This window comes from Miniopterus natalensis, chromosome 3 (assembly GCF_054644295.1).
Source record: "Miniopterus natalensis isolate mMinNat1 chromosome 3, mMinNat1.hap1, whole genome shotgun sequence".
In the NCBI taxonomy this organism is placed as follows: Eukaryota; Metazoa; Chordata; class Mammalia; order Chiroptera; family Miniopteridae; genus Miniopterus; species Miniopterus natalensis.
In genome coordinates, this window is record NC_142083.1 from 36,366,568 (window position 1) to 36,381,048 (window position 14,481).

The window sequence follows — 14,481 nt, forward strand, 5'->3', positions numbered from 1 at the left end:
GGATACATTTCAGGTATCTTTTTTCTTTCTAAATTTTCCATCCACTTGCCAGATTTAGTGCTGATGAGATCTTAAAGTGTGAAGTGATATCTAATCAGAACAAATCCTAAGTATTTTAATAATCCTCTGAACTGTTTCACTATTGCTTAAAATGAACATTGTTAGTTAGCTTTTCTACTAGATAAGAAGTGTAATAATTGGCACAGAGTACATATTAGAATAAGTAGTTTCTTTCTCTATCCTCTTGACTTAGTGATCATTGCTGGTATTTTCTTTGTTTTCTATTATAAGTTTTGTCATAAAACAAAGCAAGTGCTGTTGAAACTATCTTTGAAAGTACCTGAGGAAAGCATAGGATAAAATTATTCTTAGACCATTCTCTATTGACCAAATTAGTTTAAATTAACCGTTGGCATTCTAAATACTATCTAAGCTATTATAACACAGTAAGTAATTCTTGGAAATATTTGAAACTGCCGAAAATAGTAAATCCTCAATATTGAGAAAAGGTGGTAGGAAAGTATGTTGTGCATCCTGAACCAAGGTTGTAGAAAGGGGAGTCTATTAGTGTTTGTTAAAGTACACAGATAGATAACATTGTAATGGTCCTCAAAAGGTTTCAGATAACAGTTTTAAAATAATTCTTATACACTTATTAATGATGAAGACACTAAAAAATCATGTGCAAGTTTTTACTTTTCCATGTTTAAATTCAAAGGAACTTTTAGTTTTGATGAAGCATTTTATTTATCTATTTATTTTTTAAATATGTTTTTATTGATTTTTTTTTTTTTTTTTTGTGGAGAAAGAGAGAGAGGGATAGAGAATTGGAAACATCAATGATGAGAGAGAATCATTGATCGGCTACCTCCTGCATGACCCCTACTGGGGATCAATCTCACAACCCCCGGCATGTTCCCTGACTGGGAACTGAACCGTGACCTGTGACTCCATATTACAAACCCAATTCCTCCATGGGTCCACTGGGCCACACCAGTGGGGCTGATGAAGCATTTTAAATGGAACACTAAATAGTCTAAATTAAAATTTGTTAATTTAATAAGTTAATTTTTAACACTAGAGAGTGATTAGAAATGCTTCTGATACAAGTCTAAATAGCCAAGGTAAATAATATAATTAAGTGAAGGCCATGGCCAGACATGTGATAAGTAGTTAATCCATTTTTGTATACTGAGGTCCAGAAATATTTTACTTATTTAATATATTTAATTAACCAGGGATTTAAAAAGTAAGATCAAGCCCGGCTGGGCATGGCTCAGCGGTTGACCATCGATGTAGGATCTAGATCGAGGTTCGATTTCCGGTCAGGGCACATGCCTGGGTTGCCGGCTCGATCCCCAGTCAGGGGGCGCACAGGAGGCAGTTGATCAATGACTTTCATTGTTGATGTTTCTGTCTGTTTCTCCCTCTCCCTTCCTCTCTCTGAAATAAATATATATATTTTAAAAAAAAGGTCAATTTGTCAGTCATTTAATTTTTAATTTATTTTAATTTCATCTTTTACCTAATTAAAATTGCTGAATATAACATTATTAATTTCTCTAGTTCTATTTTGGAACCCTAAAATTTTTTTCATTTAGTAAATTATTCCCTTATTTCCTTTCCGTTAGAACATTTGCACCAGTGTGGGATGTGTTCAAAACATCCACCGAGAAATTAGCAAATTGTCACTTGGATCTTGTTAGAAAATTACAAGAATTAATAAAGGAAGTTCAGAAGTATGGAGAGGAGCAAGTAAAATCTCATAAAAAGGTATCAGTTTTTTCTTGCGAAAGAATTGATTGGTCAGATATTGAGTGCTTTACAGTTTGATAATTTTTGATGAATCATTTCATACCAAACAGACTAAAGAAGAAGTTGCAGGAACTCTGGAAGCTGTTCAAACCATTCAGAGCATAACTCAGGCCCTCCAGAAATCCAAGGAAAATTACAATGCCAAGTGTGTAGAACAAGAACGCTTGAAAAAGGAAGGAGCTACACAAAGAGAAATAGAAAAGGTAATTATAGTAAAAATAATTCCTCTATGGTTTCAAAGCACTGTCATATACAAGAATGCATTTAATCTTCAAACACTCAAGAGTGATCTCATATTTAAGATGAAGACACCTTTCCTCTGAGACTAGTGATATACCTGAGTGAAACAGAAGTAGGTTGCAAAATATGTTGTGTATGGTAAATAGATTAGTGAATACATAAAAAGGAATGGTTTCTTTTTGTAAGTACCACTTTACAGGATATATTTGTAAGATACTTGTCGAGATACTCCTTGGTATCAGATTTAACAATGAGGTAAAACTTTTTGAAGTAAGACTTTGGTATAGTTAGGCATAGATACTTAAAGATAAGCTTTAAATATAGGTCGTGGTCAATTTATTGCTGACTTTGAGCACATTTATGTAGTATTGTGGTAAACCATAACCCTTTCCCCACTTGTGTTTTAATTGAAAGTAGATTTTTTTCTCCTCATTCAAAACAGTTTAACCATTCATTTGTTTGACGTGGAATGAGCCATAGGGAGTGATAATTTTGAAAGCTTTGTAAAGTATTGAAATATCTAGTAAAAAAAGAAAACCAAATTGTAACCATATTACAATTATAATAATTAAAACTGTGCAAACATGGGCAGAAACTAGAAGAAAATATAGAAAAATAAAAACAGTTGATATAATTTGGGGTAATTCTTTTAATGTTTGCATAATAAATAAAAATTGGGAGAGGAAGAAAAATGAGGCATAGTAAATTCACAGTTTTAAAACACTCTCCATTCCAGACACAACAGTTATGAATAAAGTATAAAAAGGGAAGAGAAAACAAATAACAGGGTCCGAAAAGAATACTACCTCTGTGAACCAGAAATAGGACAGAAACCTGAAGTGGCATGTAGAGATTGATTATGCAGGCTTGTTGGACTCAAAGTCCTAAGTTAGGCAGTGGGTTTTGGCTTTTGTGTGGTTAAGGGGGACTAAATGTTTCATATTTAAGATAATCACAAGGACCAGCGTTTACTGGGGAGATCTCAGGAAATAGGCTGGACAGCTGGAAGATGAACTGGACCTGTAACTAGTTTCCTTCAGTACACTATGCATTAGTTATAGTCACAGCAGTGCCCAAGATGGAAGACACGGCAGGTATATCTCTGACATAACACCCTTTTGAAATGGATCAAGCCAAGACAATGTTTGAAACAATGGCAATTGAGATTGAACAGCTTTTAGCAAGGCTTATGGGAGTAAACGATAAGATGGCAGAATATACCAACAGTGCGGGCATCCCCTCCTTGAATGTGGCCCTAATGTGTACATTATAGTGACATAGATATTGCAGGATTATACACATGAATTCCATAAAACCAAAGCAAATTTTATGGCAGTATGGGAAAAGGAGAGTCTCATGGGATTAATACAAAAGGATATTGAGTCATATAAAACTGGGTCTGGAGTAAACAGAACTGAACTATTTTCCCCCATTTTTATTGAATTTATTGGGGGTGACACTGGTTAACAAAATTATACAGGTTTCAGGTGCACAGTTCCACAACACATCATCTGTACACTATATTATGTTTACTACCCAAGTCAAGTCTTTTTCTACCATCATTTATCTCCCCGTACCCTCCTTCACCTCTTACCCCTTTTTCCCCTGGCACAACCATACTGTTGTCCCTGTACATGAGTTTTTTTCTGTCTCTTTTTTTTCTTAATCCCTCCACCCTCTGCCACCAAGCCCCCAAACCTCCCCCCTGCCCCAAACAGCTGTTAGCCTACTCTATATCTATGAGTCTATCTCTATTTTGCTGTTAGTTCATTTTGTTCATTAGATTGCACATATGAGTGAAATTATATGGTACTTATCTTTCTTTGACTGGCTTATTTCACTTAACAATGCTCTCTAGATCCATCCATGCTGTCGCAAAGGGCAAGATTTCCTTCTTTTTTGTGGCTGAGTAGTATTCCATTTTGTAAATGTACCACAGCTTTTTTATCTGCTCATTTACTGATGAACACTTGGTCTGCTAACAAGTCTTGGCTATTGTAAATGCTGCAAGGACCATAGAGGTGCATATATTCTTTTGAATTAGTGTTTTAGGTTTCTTCGGATAAATTCCCAGAAATGGAATTGCTGGGTCATAAGGCAGTTCCATTTTTAACTTTTTGAGGTAATTCCATACTGCCTTCCACACAGTCTGCATTCCCACCAACAATCCCTTTTCTCCACATCCTCCCCAATACTTGTTTGTTGATTTATTGATAGCCATTCTGATGGTATGAGATGACATCTCATTGTGGTTTTAATTTGCATTTATCTGATGGTCACTGACGTTGAGCATCTTTTCATAAGTCTATTGGCCATCTGTATGCCCTCTTTGGAGGAGTGTCTTTTCAGTCCCTTTGCCCATTTTTTAATTGGATTTTTTTTTTTGTATTGAGTTTTATAAGTTCTTTATAAATTTTGGATATTAAGCCCTTATCAGATGTATCATTGGCGATTATGCTCTCTCACTCAGTGGGTTGTCTTTTCATTTTGTTGATGGTTTCCTTGCAAAAACTTTTTAGTTTGATGTAGTTCCATTTGTTTATTTTTTTCCTTTGTTTCCCTTGCCCAAGGAGATGATACATCAGAAAAAATACTGCTACAAGAAATGCCTGAGATTTTACTGCCTATGTCTAGGATTTTTATGGTTTTGAGTCTAACATTTAAGTTTTGAGTTTATTCTTGTGTATGGTGTAAAAAGGTGGTTTAGTTTTACTTTTTTGCACGTACCTGTCCAGTTTTCCCAGCACCACTTATTGAATACACTCTCTGTAGCCCTTTGTATGTTTTTGCCTCCTTTGTCAAATACTAATTGACTATAAAGGCATGGGTTTATTTCTGGGCTCTCTGTTCTATTCCATTGATCCATGTGTCTGTTTTTATGCCATTACCATGCTGTTTTGATTACTATGGCCTTGTAGTATAGTTTGGTATCAGGCAGTGTGATTCCTCCATCTTTGTTCTTCTTTCTAAAGATTGCTGTGGCTATTCAGGTTCCATATCAATTTTTGGAATATTCTATTCTGTGAAATATAAACTGAACTATTTTTAAAAGAACATGAGCACCTTCAAAACTCAGGTCATCTGATAGAAGACAATAAGAGACAATAAGCATTGCTATGGCAACAAAAGAAAATGTGACTTTACAGAGTGGAATGTGATAGTCGATTCAGAGCCAGATGAACACTTTGACCCTTCGTTTTCCTTCTGTGAACGGCCTGAGCCAGCAAATCAATCTTTTGAAGTGGTGAGACTCATTCATCCTGGGTGGTGTCATTGGTGTCTGTATCGTCCTATTACTGCTGTATGCTTTCCATTGATGGGGCATCTCCAGGGACTTTTGACAACTACCACTTTCAGGCCCTGATCTGGGATAAGGAAAAGTAGGAAGAAGAAATTGACTGTCCTGATAATTAGCCTGACCATCAGGATTAATTCAGGACTGATAGTGATGGACTCTGTGACATGATCAGGTTGAGCTGAAGCCATAGTTTTTCTGTGCTGTTTTTTCTAACACACACTTCATTCTGTTTTTAGTTTTATTAAAAGAAGGAAAAAAGGTAATCACAAGCAGCGCCCCACTCACTGTATAAAGCTATAGGTAGGGAAGAAAAAAGACTTGAGCTACTGACAAGAGCTAAAGCTTTGTTGGAAGTTGGGGTTTTTGGCATACAATTCTGACTACAAATCAGTCAGGCCAAGGAACCAATTCATGACTATTTTGGCCATATCCCCAATATTATTCTGGTGAAGTAATTAAAAAACTACTTTTATAAGACTGATAGTAAACTGGTGCTTTGGAGGGCTGGCATGAGATAAGCTGAAAACTGCTAGATGGGAATGGATGAGCATAAAGGATGGAATATAACAATTTCAAGGAGGTACCATTTACATTGTGTTCTACAGAGTTGTCCAGCAGGACTGATGGAGAGAGAAGAGGGGGAAAAAACAAGAAACCTCCCATTTGAAATGAGTAAACAACCAAAATTCAAGAGCACATCTAAGAAATCTAATACTAATACAGACACCAATAAATTTAACAATTGGAATGAGAATTCACTCCAGATGAAATGTAAATTTATAAGACATGAACAAAAACATTAATGTGTGTCAAAATTCAGAGAAGTCAGTGTAAACTTAAAGAAGATTTAAGAAACTAAAAGAGGCATGATGAAACAAGATCTACTAGATTGGAACACAGCTAATTAGAAAACTTGGAACTGAAAAATATGGTTATTGAAAAACAAAGGAATAGTGAAGACAAACATTGGACTTGATATAGTAAAAAAGAATTTGGACAGTAGCACTGAGGGTACCCACCCAGAACGTAACACAGAGAAATAAAGATTACTAACATTCATCTAATAGGAATTTCAAAAGGAAAAAATGGAGGGAATGGTGGGCATGTAGTATTTGAATTTAATTGCTGAGAATTTTTCAGAATCAAAGAAATTTAAGAGTCCTCAGATTTAAAGTACATTCTTGGTGTTAAGCATGTTAAGTAAGGATAAATTTAGACCTAGACACCAGAGAAAAGGAGATTATTAAAATATACCAGATATTTCCTTTTCCTCACATCTCTGAAATCAGAATGCATCTTCAATTAATGGTATCCTATAATCACTGTTGTGAAGGTGGCATTTGTGGTGTAGTTTCATTGCCCATTGTGAACTTAGTTGTTATGCCAGGTCGCACGATTGGACAACCTCATTACTTTGATGTTTCAGTTAGCACATCATTTTAAGACCAGTTGAGGAAGGAATAGTTCTGATTGTTGTCTGAAAACCTTTTGTTGAGACCTTCTGGTAAGATCAAGAAAATGTAAGCTCCATTATTTGGAAGAAAACTTGGAGATATAGTGGAACACTTTTAAGAAATGCTGTGTTAGATGACATCGAGGATAATATGTGGGAAAAAACAGACCTCAGTGATCCCTGAATTGGAAAGTAATTGAGAAGAGTCAGAATCTGACTATGAAGATTTAGGAGTACCTCAAATGATTCATTTTCGTCTCTTCCCTATTCTGTGTCACATAGGAGTGGTCTAGAATAAAAATCTACCTCTGAGTAAGCCAGAAGAGCTCTTTAAATAAGTATAAAGTAAATATTTTAATTTATAAGAAAACATTATTTCATGGTTTAATTGACAGCATTTTTTTATTTTAGTGGTACACAAGATAATGATGGGCTTTACAGTTAATGGTATATTAGATTTAGTAATAGCCAAGCATAACTACTACAAGTATAATAATAAATCTCCTAAATCAGCAAAAAGAAAAGGATATTAAAATTTATCCATAAGAAGAGAGAAAGGAAGTAGAGAGCAAAGTAAATGAATGGTACACAGAAAACTCAAGTCAACAGAAATAAGTCTAAATACATCAATAACTATAATACATGTAAATAAATTAGTCTCCTATATAAATAGGTTGGTTGTCAAATTGAAAAAATAATCTTATGTAAAATGACTTTGTTTGGCAGGAGGAGAATGTTTCATATAATGAGACTATTCAGCAATTTAAATGAATGGGTAAAATAAATAAAAGGGGATTTAAATAAATCAAAATAAATAATATGGGATTTAAAATACTCTAGCAAAAAAAAATACTGGAGTGGGAGGAATGGATAGAATCCATTTTTTATGTACTCTAAAATTTCTATTACAAAAGTTAAAAAAAAGGGCTAGAATGACATGAATTAAAATGGGTAAATCTGAAAAGTATAATGTTGAAGAAGAAAAGTAAAGTTCCAGAAAAATATGTAGATTTTGATACCTTTTACATAATCTTTAATTCTCTGCTAGAAAGTCATTTTTATTTATAAATAAATACATACTAGGGACATGCATGGGGACAGTAAACATGAAGCCACATGATGTGAGTTACCTTTGTGGAATAAATGGGGGGAGAATGAGACTGGGAAAGAAATGGGGCATTTGTCTATGTAATAATTAATTTTTCCTAAAAATTTATAAAGGAATATGAACAAATGCAGTGAAAAGTTGACTGTATTTCAAAATAAAGTACTTAAAAAAATGAGCTATAGGAACATTTACTTATAGTATATACTGTAACATACACATCAAGCAGTGAATTGGTATGCGTCCATATAATTAATGCAAAAGTTTCCTAGCTAAATTAGTTGAAATTTTCTGGAGGTTTAAAATACTTCTGGGTTAAACACTGCTCTTTATTCTTTTTTGTGTATGTAGGGACCACTTGAAAAATACATGGTAACTAGGGATTATACTTAAAGAAATGATTGTCTCAGTCTTGATACACACCAGAAAAGGTTTAATATAAGGTAATAATTGAGATGAAATTAAGGGACATATTTTTGATTAACATATTGAGCAAAGCTATAGCATGTGGTTGTGTCCAGGGGTTGTGAGTTGGTGGCCTGAAATACAGCCTGTGATTCATTTTGCTCTGTGGTGGGGTGGACAGCTCAGAGAAAGGGTGCTTTTTTCTGATTGTTCTGCTGAGAGGTGTTAGTGGGTCCCTGATTTAGATATATTCAAATCCAAGTCTAAGTAAGTAATTTATTTTGGCCTATAATAAGCTTATTATTATACTATTATTTTTAATCCTCACCTGAGGATATGTTTTTATTGATTTTTAGAGAGAGAGGAAGGGAGAGAGAGAAACATCGATGTGAGAGAAGCATCGATCAGTTGCCTCCCACATTAGCCCTGACCAAGGATCAAACCCACAAGCTAGGTATGTGTCCCGACTGGGAATCGAACCCACAACCTTTTTGGTGTATAGGACGACACTCCAGCCAACTTAGCCACCCAGCCAGGGCTATAATCTTATTATTAACATGAGTATAGATTTTTAAAAAATGTGCATAGATCTTTGAATCATTTTTTCTTTGGTAAATTTGAAAACACATATTATTATGACATAGTATGTGTCTTACCCTCACTTACAGACCCTTATATTTATAAAACACCGTTTAGAAGGCACTTTGGTTGTGAACTATGACTAAGTACTTTATATGTATATATTTGCTTCATAGGACTTTATTATAAAAATTATAGACACTTAAACAGAAACTTTTCTGGTAGTAAATTTATTTGTAATGTTCTAATGAATAAAATAAATAAAAGATGTAAGAATTATTTTGTTATCAATAGGAAATCTGTTAAAGCCCTTTTACTTATGAGAAGAAATGTAGCTATTGCTTTTAAACCATAATTTCCTCACTTAAGAACAAATGCCCCAACTTCCCTTTTAGTAATGACTTTACAAAAGTGGTCAAGTTTGTTACTACTAGGACATTTCGTTTCTATAATTTTATTCTAAGAATTTATGGTATTACTAAGCATATGTACTATTTAGAAAGTTGTTTTAAGATTATTGCTGTATAGTTGTTTCTAATGAAAGATGTTTCTTGCTTTAAAAAAATGTAGATGTCCCCAGTACTTTCTAAAATTGCCTCATCTCTTAAAGTGTATTAAATTGTTATTTCATATTAACTTACATCAAGAAAGAAGATAGATCATTTTGTAATTCAAAATGTTTTTGTTTTGTTACAGGCAGCTGTTAAATCTAAGAAAGCTACAGATACCTATAAACTCTATGTGGAAAAATATGCATTAGCAAAAGCTGATTTTGAACAGAAAATGACAGAAACAGCTCAGGTTTGTATTTTTAAGGCTTTAAAATCTAAAACAGGATATTTATGTTTACTGGTTAAATATAATTTTTCTGTCATATAATTTTTTAGTATTAGAAATGTTAAAATGTTCAATCTCAATGTTTTAATATTGCTGTTTTACAAATACACATTTTGTTTTGGAGATTGAAGACCAAGATGCAATAATTATAATGGATTATTCAGATAGATCAGAAGAGGCTATTTAAGGAGAATTGGGGAAAATGAGGACATAGGTAAATGATGAAGAAGACAGTGCTGACTGCTGGCCTTATATATGGATTTTAAAATTGACTTCTGCTTAAGGGGAAAACTGGAAATAACTCAGTGCTGAGGATATAGCAGTTAACAAAACAAAACTCTCTGCTTTCATAGAACTTCCATTTTAGTGAGAGAAGAGAGACAATAAAAAAATGTCTGTCTTCCATAAGCTTGGGATATTTATATTCAATTTAATGTTCTTAGAGCCTTAATTAAAGGCCTAGGTTTAAGATGGGTGCCTTTTATGAATCATTCCTAAAACTTCCGCCCCCACCCTCTTGCCCTCTTGCCCTCTTGCCCTTCCCTTGCAGCACCTTTCATTATGTAACATACCATGAATTTTATTTGTTGTATTAGGATAGGCTGGGTATGCTGAAGAACAAAGAATGCCCAAAGGCCCTAGCTGGTTTGGCTCTGTAGTTAAACTGTTGGCCTTTGGACTGAAGGGTCTCAGATTCAGTTCCCAGTCAAGGGCATGTACCTTGGTTGCAGGCTTGATCCCTGGCCCAGGTTGGGACGCATGTGGGAGGCAACCAATCAATGTATCTCTCTCACATTGATGTTTTTCTCTCTCTCCCCTCCCATTCCTCTCTTTTTAAAAATATCAATGGAAAAAAAATATCCTCAGGTGAGGATTAACAACAACAACAAAATCCTCCAAATCTCAGTGACTTACGATAGCAAGGGTTTATTTGTTACGCTACTTGTTCACCCTGGGTCAGCTGCATTATTACCACTCTGGTACTGAGGCTGGTGGAGGAACCTCTTCTTATAACATTATTCTTAGTTGTCATGTCTGAGGGGTTGGAACATGGTGAAACACAGTGGTTCATATATATGTATTTTATAATTGTCTGTCTTCCCCCACAAAAATGTAAGTTTTGTGAGAGCAGGGATTGACTTGTTTACTGCTATTTCCTCAGCACTTAAAACAGTTCTCAGTTCATGGTAGGCTCTCAGTAAGTATGAAAGAAGGACTTACAAACGGACTCTTTGGACTCTAGGGAATCTTCTCACTGGGAGTGGTGAAGGACTCACCAGAGACCAAAAGGCTTGCTTGTGTGTAGGCATCCATGCATCCATGTTTACTCATAATGTTGTGAGCACTGTGCTAGAAACTGGGTGTATACTGTATCTACTTAAATAAAACAGATATCTTCCTGCTCTGGGAGTGTAGAGGAGGGGGGCAGACATTAAATACATGCCTGAATGTAAAGTTATAAATTAGTACAGTGTTACAAGGGGGAGAATAGGCTTCAGTGACATAGAATAATAAGAGTGAACCTAATTTGGATTAGGAAGTTAGGAAAGGCATTTTTTGGAGATGTGACATTTGAAACTGAGACGAATGAGTAAGAGACTCATTCTAGGACCAGAGTGTTCCAGGCATTGGGGACCATAGGTGTGAAGACTCAGGAATGTAAAAGAGCTGTCACATTATAGAAAGTAAAAAGTGCTTACTAAAACTGAGTAAGAAGAGATGATGGTGAGGCATGAAGTTAAGGAGAACATAGGCAAGGACCAGGCTTTAGTAAGGGTTTGGGTTTTCTTCTAAGAGTAGTTTGAAGACATTGGAGGGTGGTATGCAAGGATGTGACGTGATCTGGTCTGCATTTTGAAAGATAATTCTGGCAGTTTTGTGAAGAATAGATTATATTGAGGACAAAGGAGAATCAAGAACCCAGTTTGGAAGGCAGTTAGTGGTGAGGTGAGAAGGATGAGGGCCAATGTGGCGGCCTTGGAGAGTGAGAGCAATGTGCATTTGGAGATGGCTGGAGTGGGGTGGATGGAAGAATTCTGGGAAGATCAAGATCTCTTTTAGGTTTTGGCTTTCAAGTTTACATGGATAGAGATGAATGGGAAAGACTAGACGAAGAACTGTTAGTTTGAGGCTCAGAAGGGGACCAGATGTTTAGTTTTGAACAGCCTGTACCTGAGTGGAGACAACAAATGGGCAGTTTTGGAGGATCTAAGTAAGCTGAGCTGGACATAATACTATTCGCAGTCCCTTAGTCACAGTTCTGGATTCCAAAAGCTCTGAAAACCATGTGTTTTTCTCTAACTCATTTTGCAGCAAAACTTGACTTAAATTGATGTGAGGCTATTTTTATAGTTTTTATTTATATTACTTAGACTAAATATACATGTTTTAGAAATACTAATGTTTTTGATAAATAGATGCCACTGCAGATCCTGCTGGTAGTGTTATGAAATATATGTTAATAACACCATGTTATCTTTATTTTAAAAATCCAAAATACTGAATTCCGAAACACCTGGCCCTAAAAGTTTTGACTAAAAGCTTGTGAGCCTGTATAAAATAGGGGCTTGTCAGCACACAAAGCCATAATGACATCACCTTTGAACAGAGTGTGGGGGAAGAAAGGGCCACCCACACTCTGAGATTCATCATTGACAGTTTGATAGAGGAAGAGATGCTGAAACCCAAGTAGGAGAAGCCAGAGAAGGAAGAAAACTGGGAAGTATAATGTCTTGGCAGCTGGGAAATCATCATGTTTCAAGGAGGGCTTATATTTAGTTGTGTTAAATTGAGGCTCCAACTCTAGTGAGATAAAAAGTTTTAATTTCTATAGCAACAAAGATCATTGTAGACTTCAGCAAGTGCTCTTTTGTCTTCTAAATCAGAATACTCATTTATAAGGCCATTATCGTTGACTTGTTAATTTTGTATCAAAATGACTAGTTTCTAGCAATGAAAATATTTACCTTTCAATTATTTATTTGAAAAAACAGGAATTAGAATTTGCTAGAGTCAAGGGTTTTGTTTATATTACTTTATAAATGTATTCTTAAAGAATTTTTAGCATTCATTTTTTCCCCTCTCCTTACCTTTGTCTTCTGCTTCCTCATTACCTTTTTTTCCTTCCCAAATTAGCGTTTTAATTGTTTATCCTGACATTTCCAAGATGGGATCATTAATTTATTTGATCAGATATATAAATAACCAGTGCTGCTCTTAAATAAAGATTATTGTATACTGTGCTAATAATGTCCCCCCTCCTTTGTCTCTGTCTCTGTCTCTGTCTCTGTCTCTCACCGGCAAAACAATTAACTATTGTTTGTTAATAGACAGTAGACTTTTATTTGGGTTATTTAGAAGTGAAAAAAATTATTGTACATCTCCACTTTCCTTTTCTTCCAGGCTAAGCAGATTGACCTAATCCCAGTAGGAAGGGACCTGTTTAATGAGAATCAAATTTGGGTGGCAGGACCTATATTTACTAGTGGGGAAGGAAATTGAGTACCTGGGGTTAAAGAGGTTAGAATGTAGTTGGAGTATTTGTGACTTAATTTTTTTCATTGGGTTGAGAATAATCATGATTAAAATTGTGACTTCTCTTTGTGTTTTTGCTTTTTACCACTGTCAGTTAATGACACTTGAAAAACTTTAAATAATATGGAGATTTTGTTCACTTTAGACAGTTTGATGGCTAGTTCAGGGAGTCTGAGATTTGTTTAAGCAACACCCCCAGATTAAGGATTTAGGATTAGAGTACTTCTGTATATATTTCTAGTGGCAGAAAGAATTGTACTTTTTAATATATTTATGCAGCAGTATATACAGACAGTGAATTTGAAATTGCAAGGAGGAAAAATCATCTCATTTGTTCAAGAAAGTTAATTTATTTATATTCAAACACTTGAGAGTATATATTCTTATTGCTGAATTGCTCTGAGTTTAGCAGTCACTAATTTTGAGGAATTGTGATATTTAGCAGTGTCTCCCCACCAAAAAAACTCAGCACAATTTCAAAATTGCATTTGAATCATGCATTGAGTTTGTGTGTGGCTTCATGCTCAAGATTTTTCTAAATAATTAAGGATCTGCCTTATTCACTAGAGCTGTTTCAAAAGAGAATGAGAAGGCAGCACAGTTTTCTTGGAATTAGAAATGCAATTTTGACCAACTTTTCCTGGATGTGGGTCTACCTCTGTGAGGCAATATCTTGTTCATTAAGTTACAGAAATTTAAGCTGAGGGTAACTTCTTATAATATGACCATAAGGTAGAATCATGTTCCTGCTGAATATTCCTCAGTTCTTAAGATTATATCAGTATCTTGCAATGTTAGTATTCTCATTGACTTGGTCAAAATTAGTCAAAACAAGCACTCTATTTTAACTCTGCCATTCCTCATGAATAAAATTGAAGTGTTTGGGTTATTGTTGCATTATTGATAGAACTGTAATTGCACCTTTATTGATTTTTTGAAAAAAGTTCAGAAGCTTAACACAAATATGGACACGATCATTTGGCTTAGTGATTTTTGATCATGAAATTGAGTGTTGAAGAAAACTGGATATTAAATATGGGGTGATAGAATTTAATTTGATAAACTAACCAGAGAAAAAATAACAAGGCATTTAGGCCTATTTCTTAGAACTGATTTAATTTGGGGTGGGAGGTGGGGGAAGGGTAATCAGGCTTGCGCAGTGGAAATGACGAATGTATTTTGTTTGAAATGGCTAGTTCAGCATTTCTCAAATCC

At 34.9% G+C, this 14,481-nt stretch overlaps 1 protein-coding gene and 1 pseudogene across 2 annotated transcripts in view; both read left to right on the forward strand.

The window, feature by feature from the left end:
- The window catches only part of FCHO2 (FCH and mu domain containing endocytic adaptor 2), a 102,314-nt gene that overhangs the window by 24,481 nt on the left and 63,352 nt on the right, over positions 1-14,481 (forward strand). For both annotated transcript variants that reach the window (XM_016214433.2, XM_016214432.2), the window contains exons 4-6: positions 1,632-1,773; positions 1,866-2,018; positions 9,592-9,696. In XM_016214433.2, coding sequence (XP_016069919.1) covers positions 1,632-1,773; positions 1,866-2,018; positions 9,592-9,696 — 400 coding nt within the window. The remainder of the gene's footprint in view (positions 1-1,631; positions 1,774-1,865; positions 2,019-9,591; positions 9,697-14,481) is intronic.
- LOC107538243 (Golgi SNAP receptor complex member 1 pseudogene) lies at positions 2,182-3,726 on the forward strand (annotated as a pseudogene).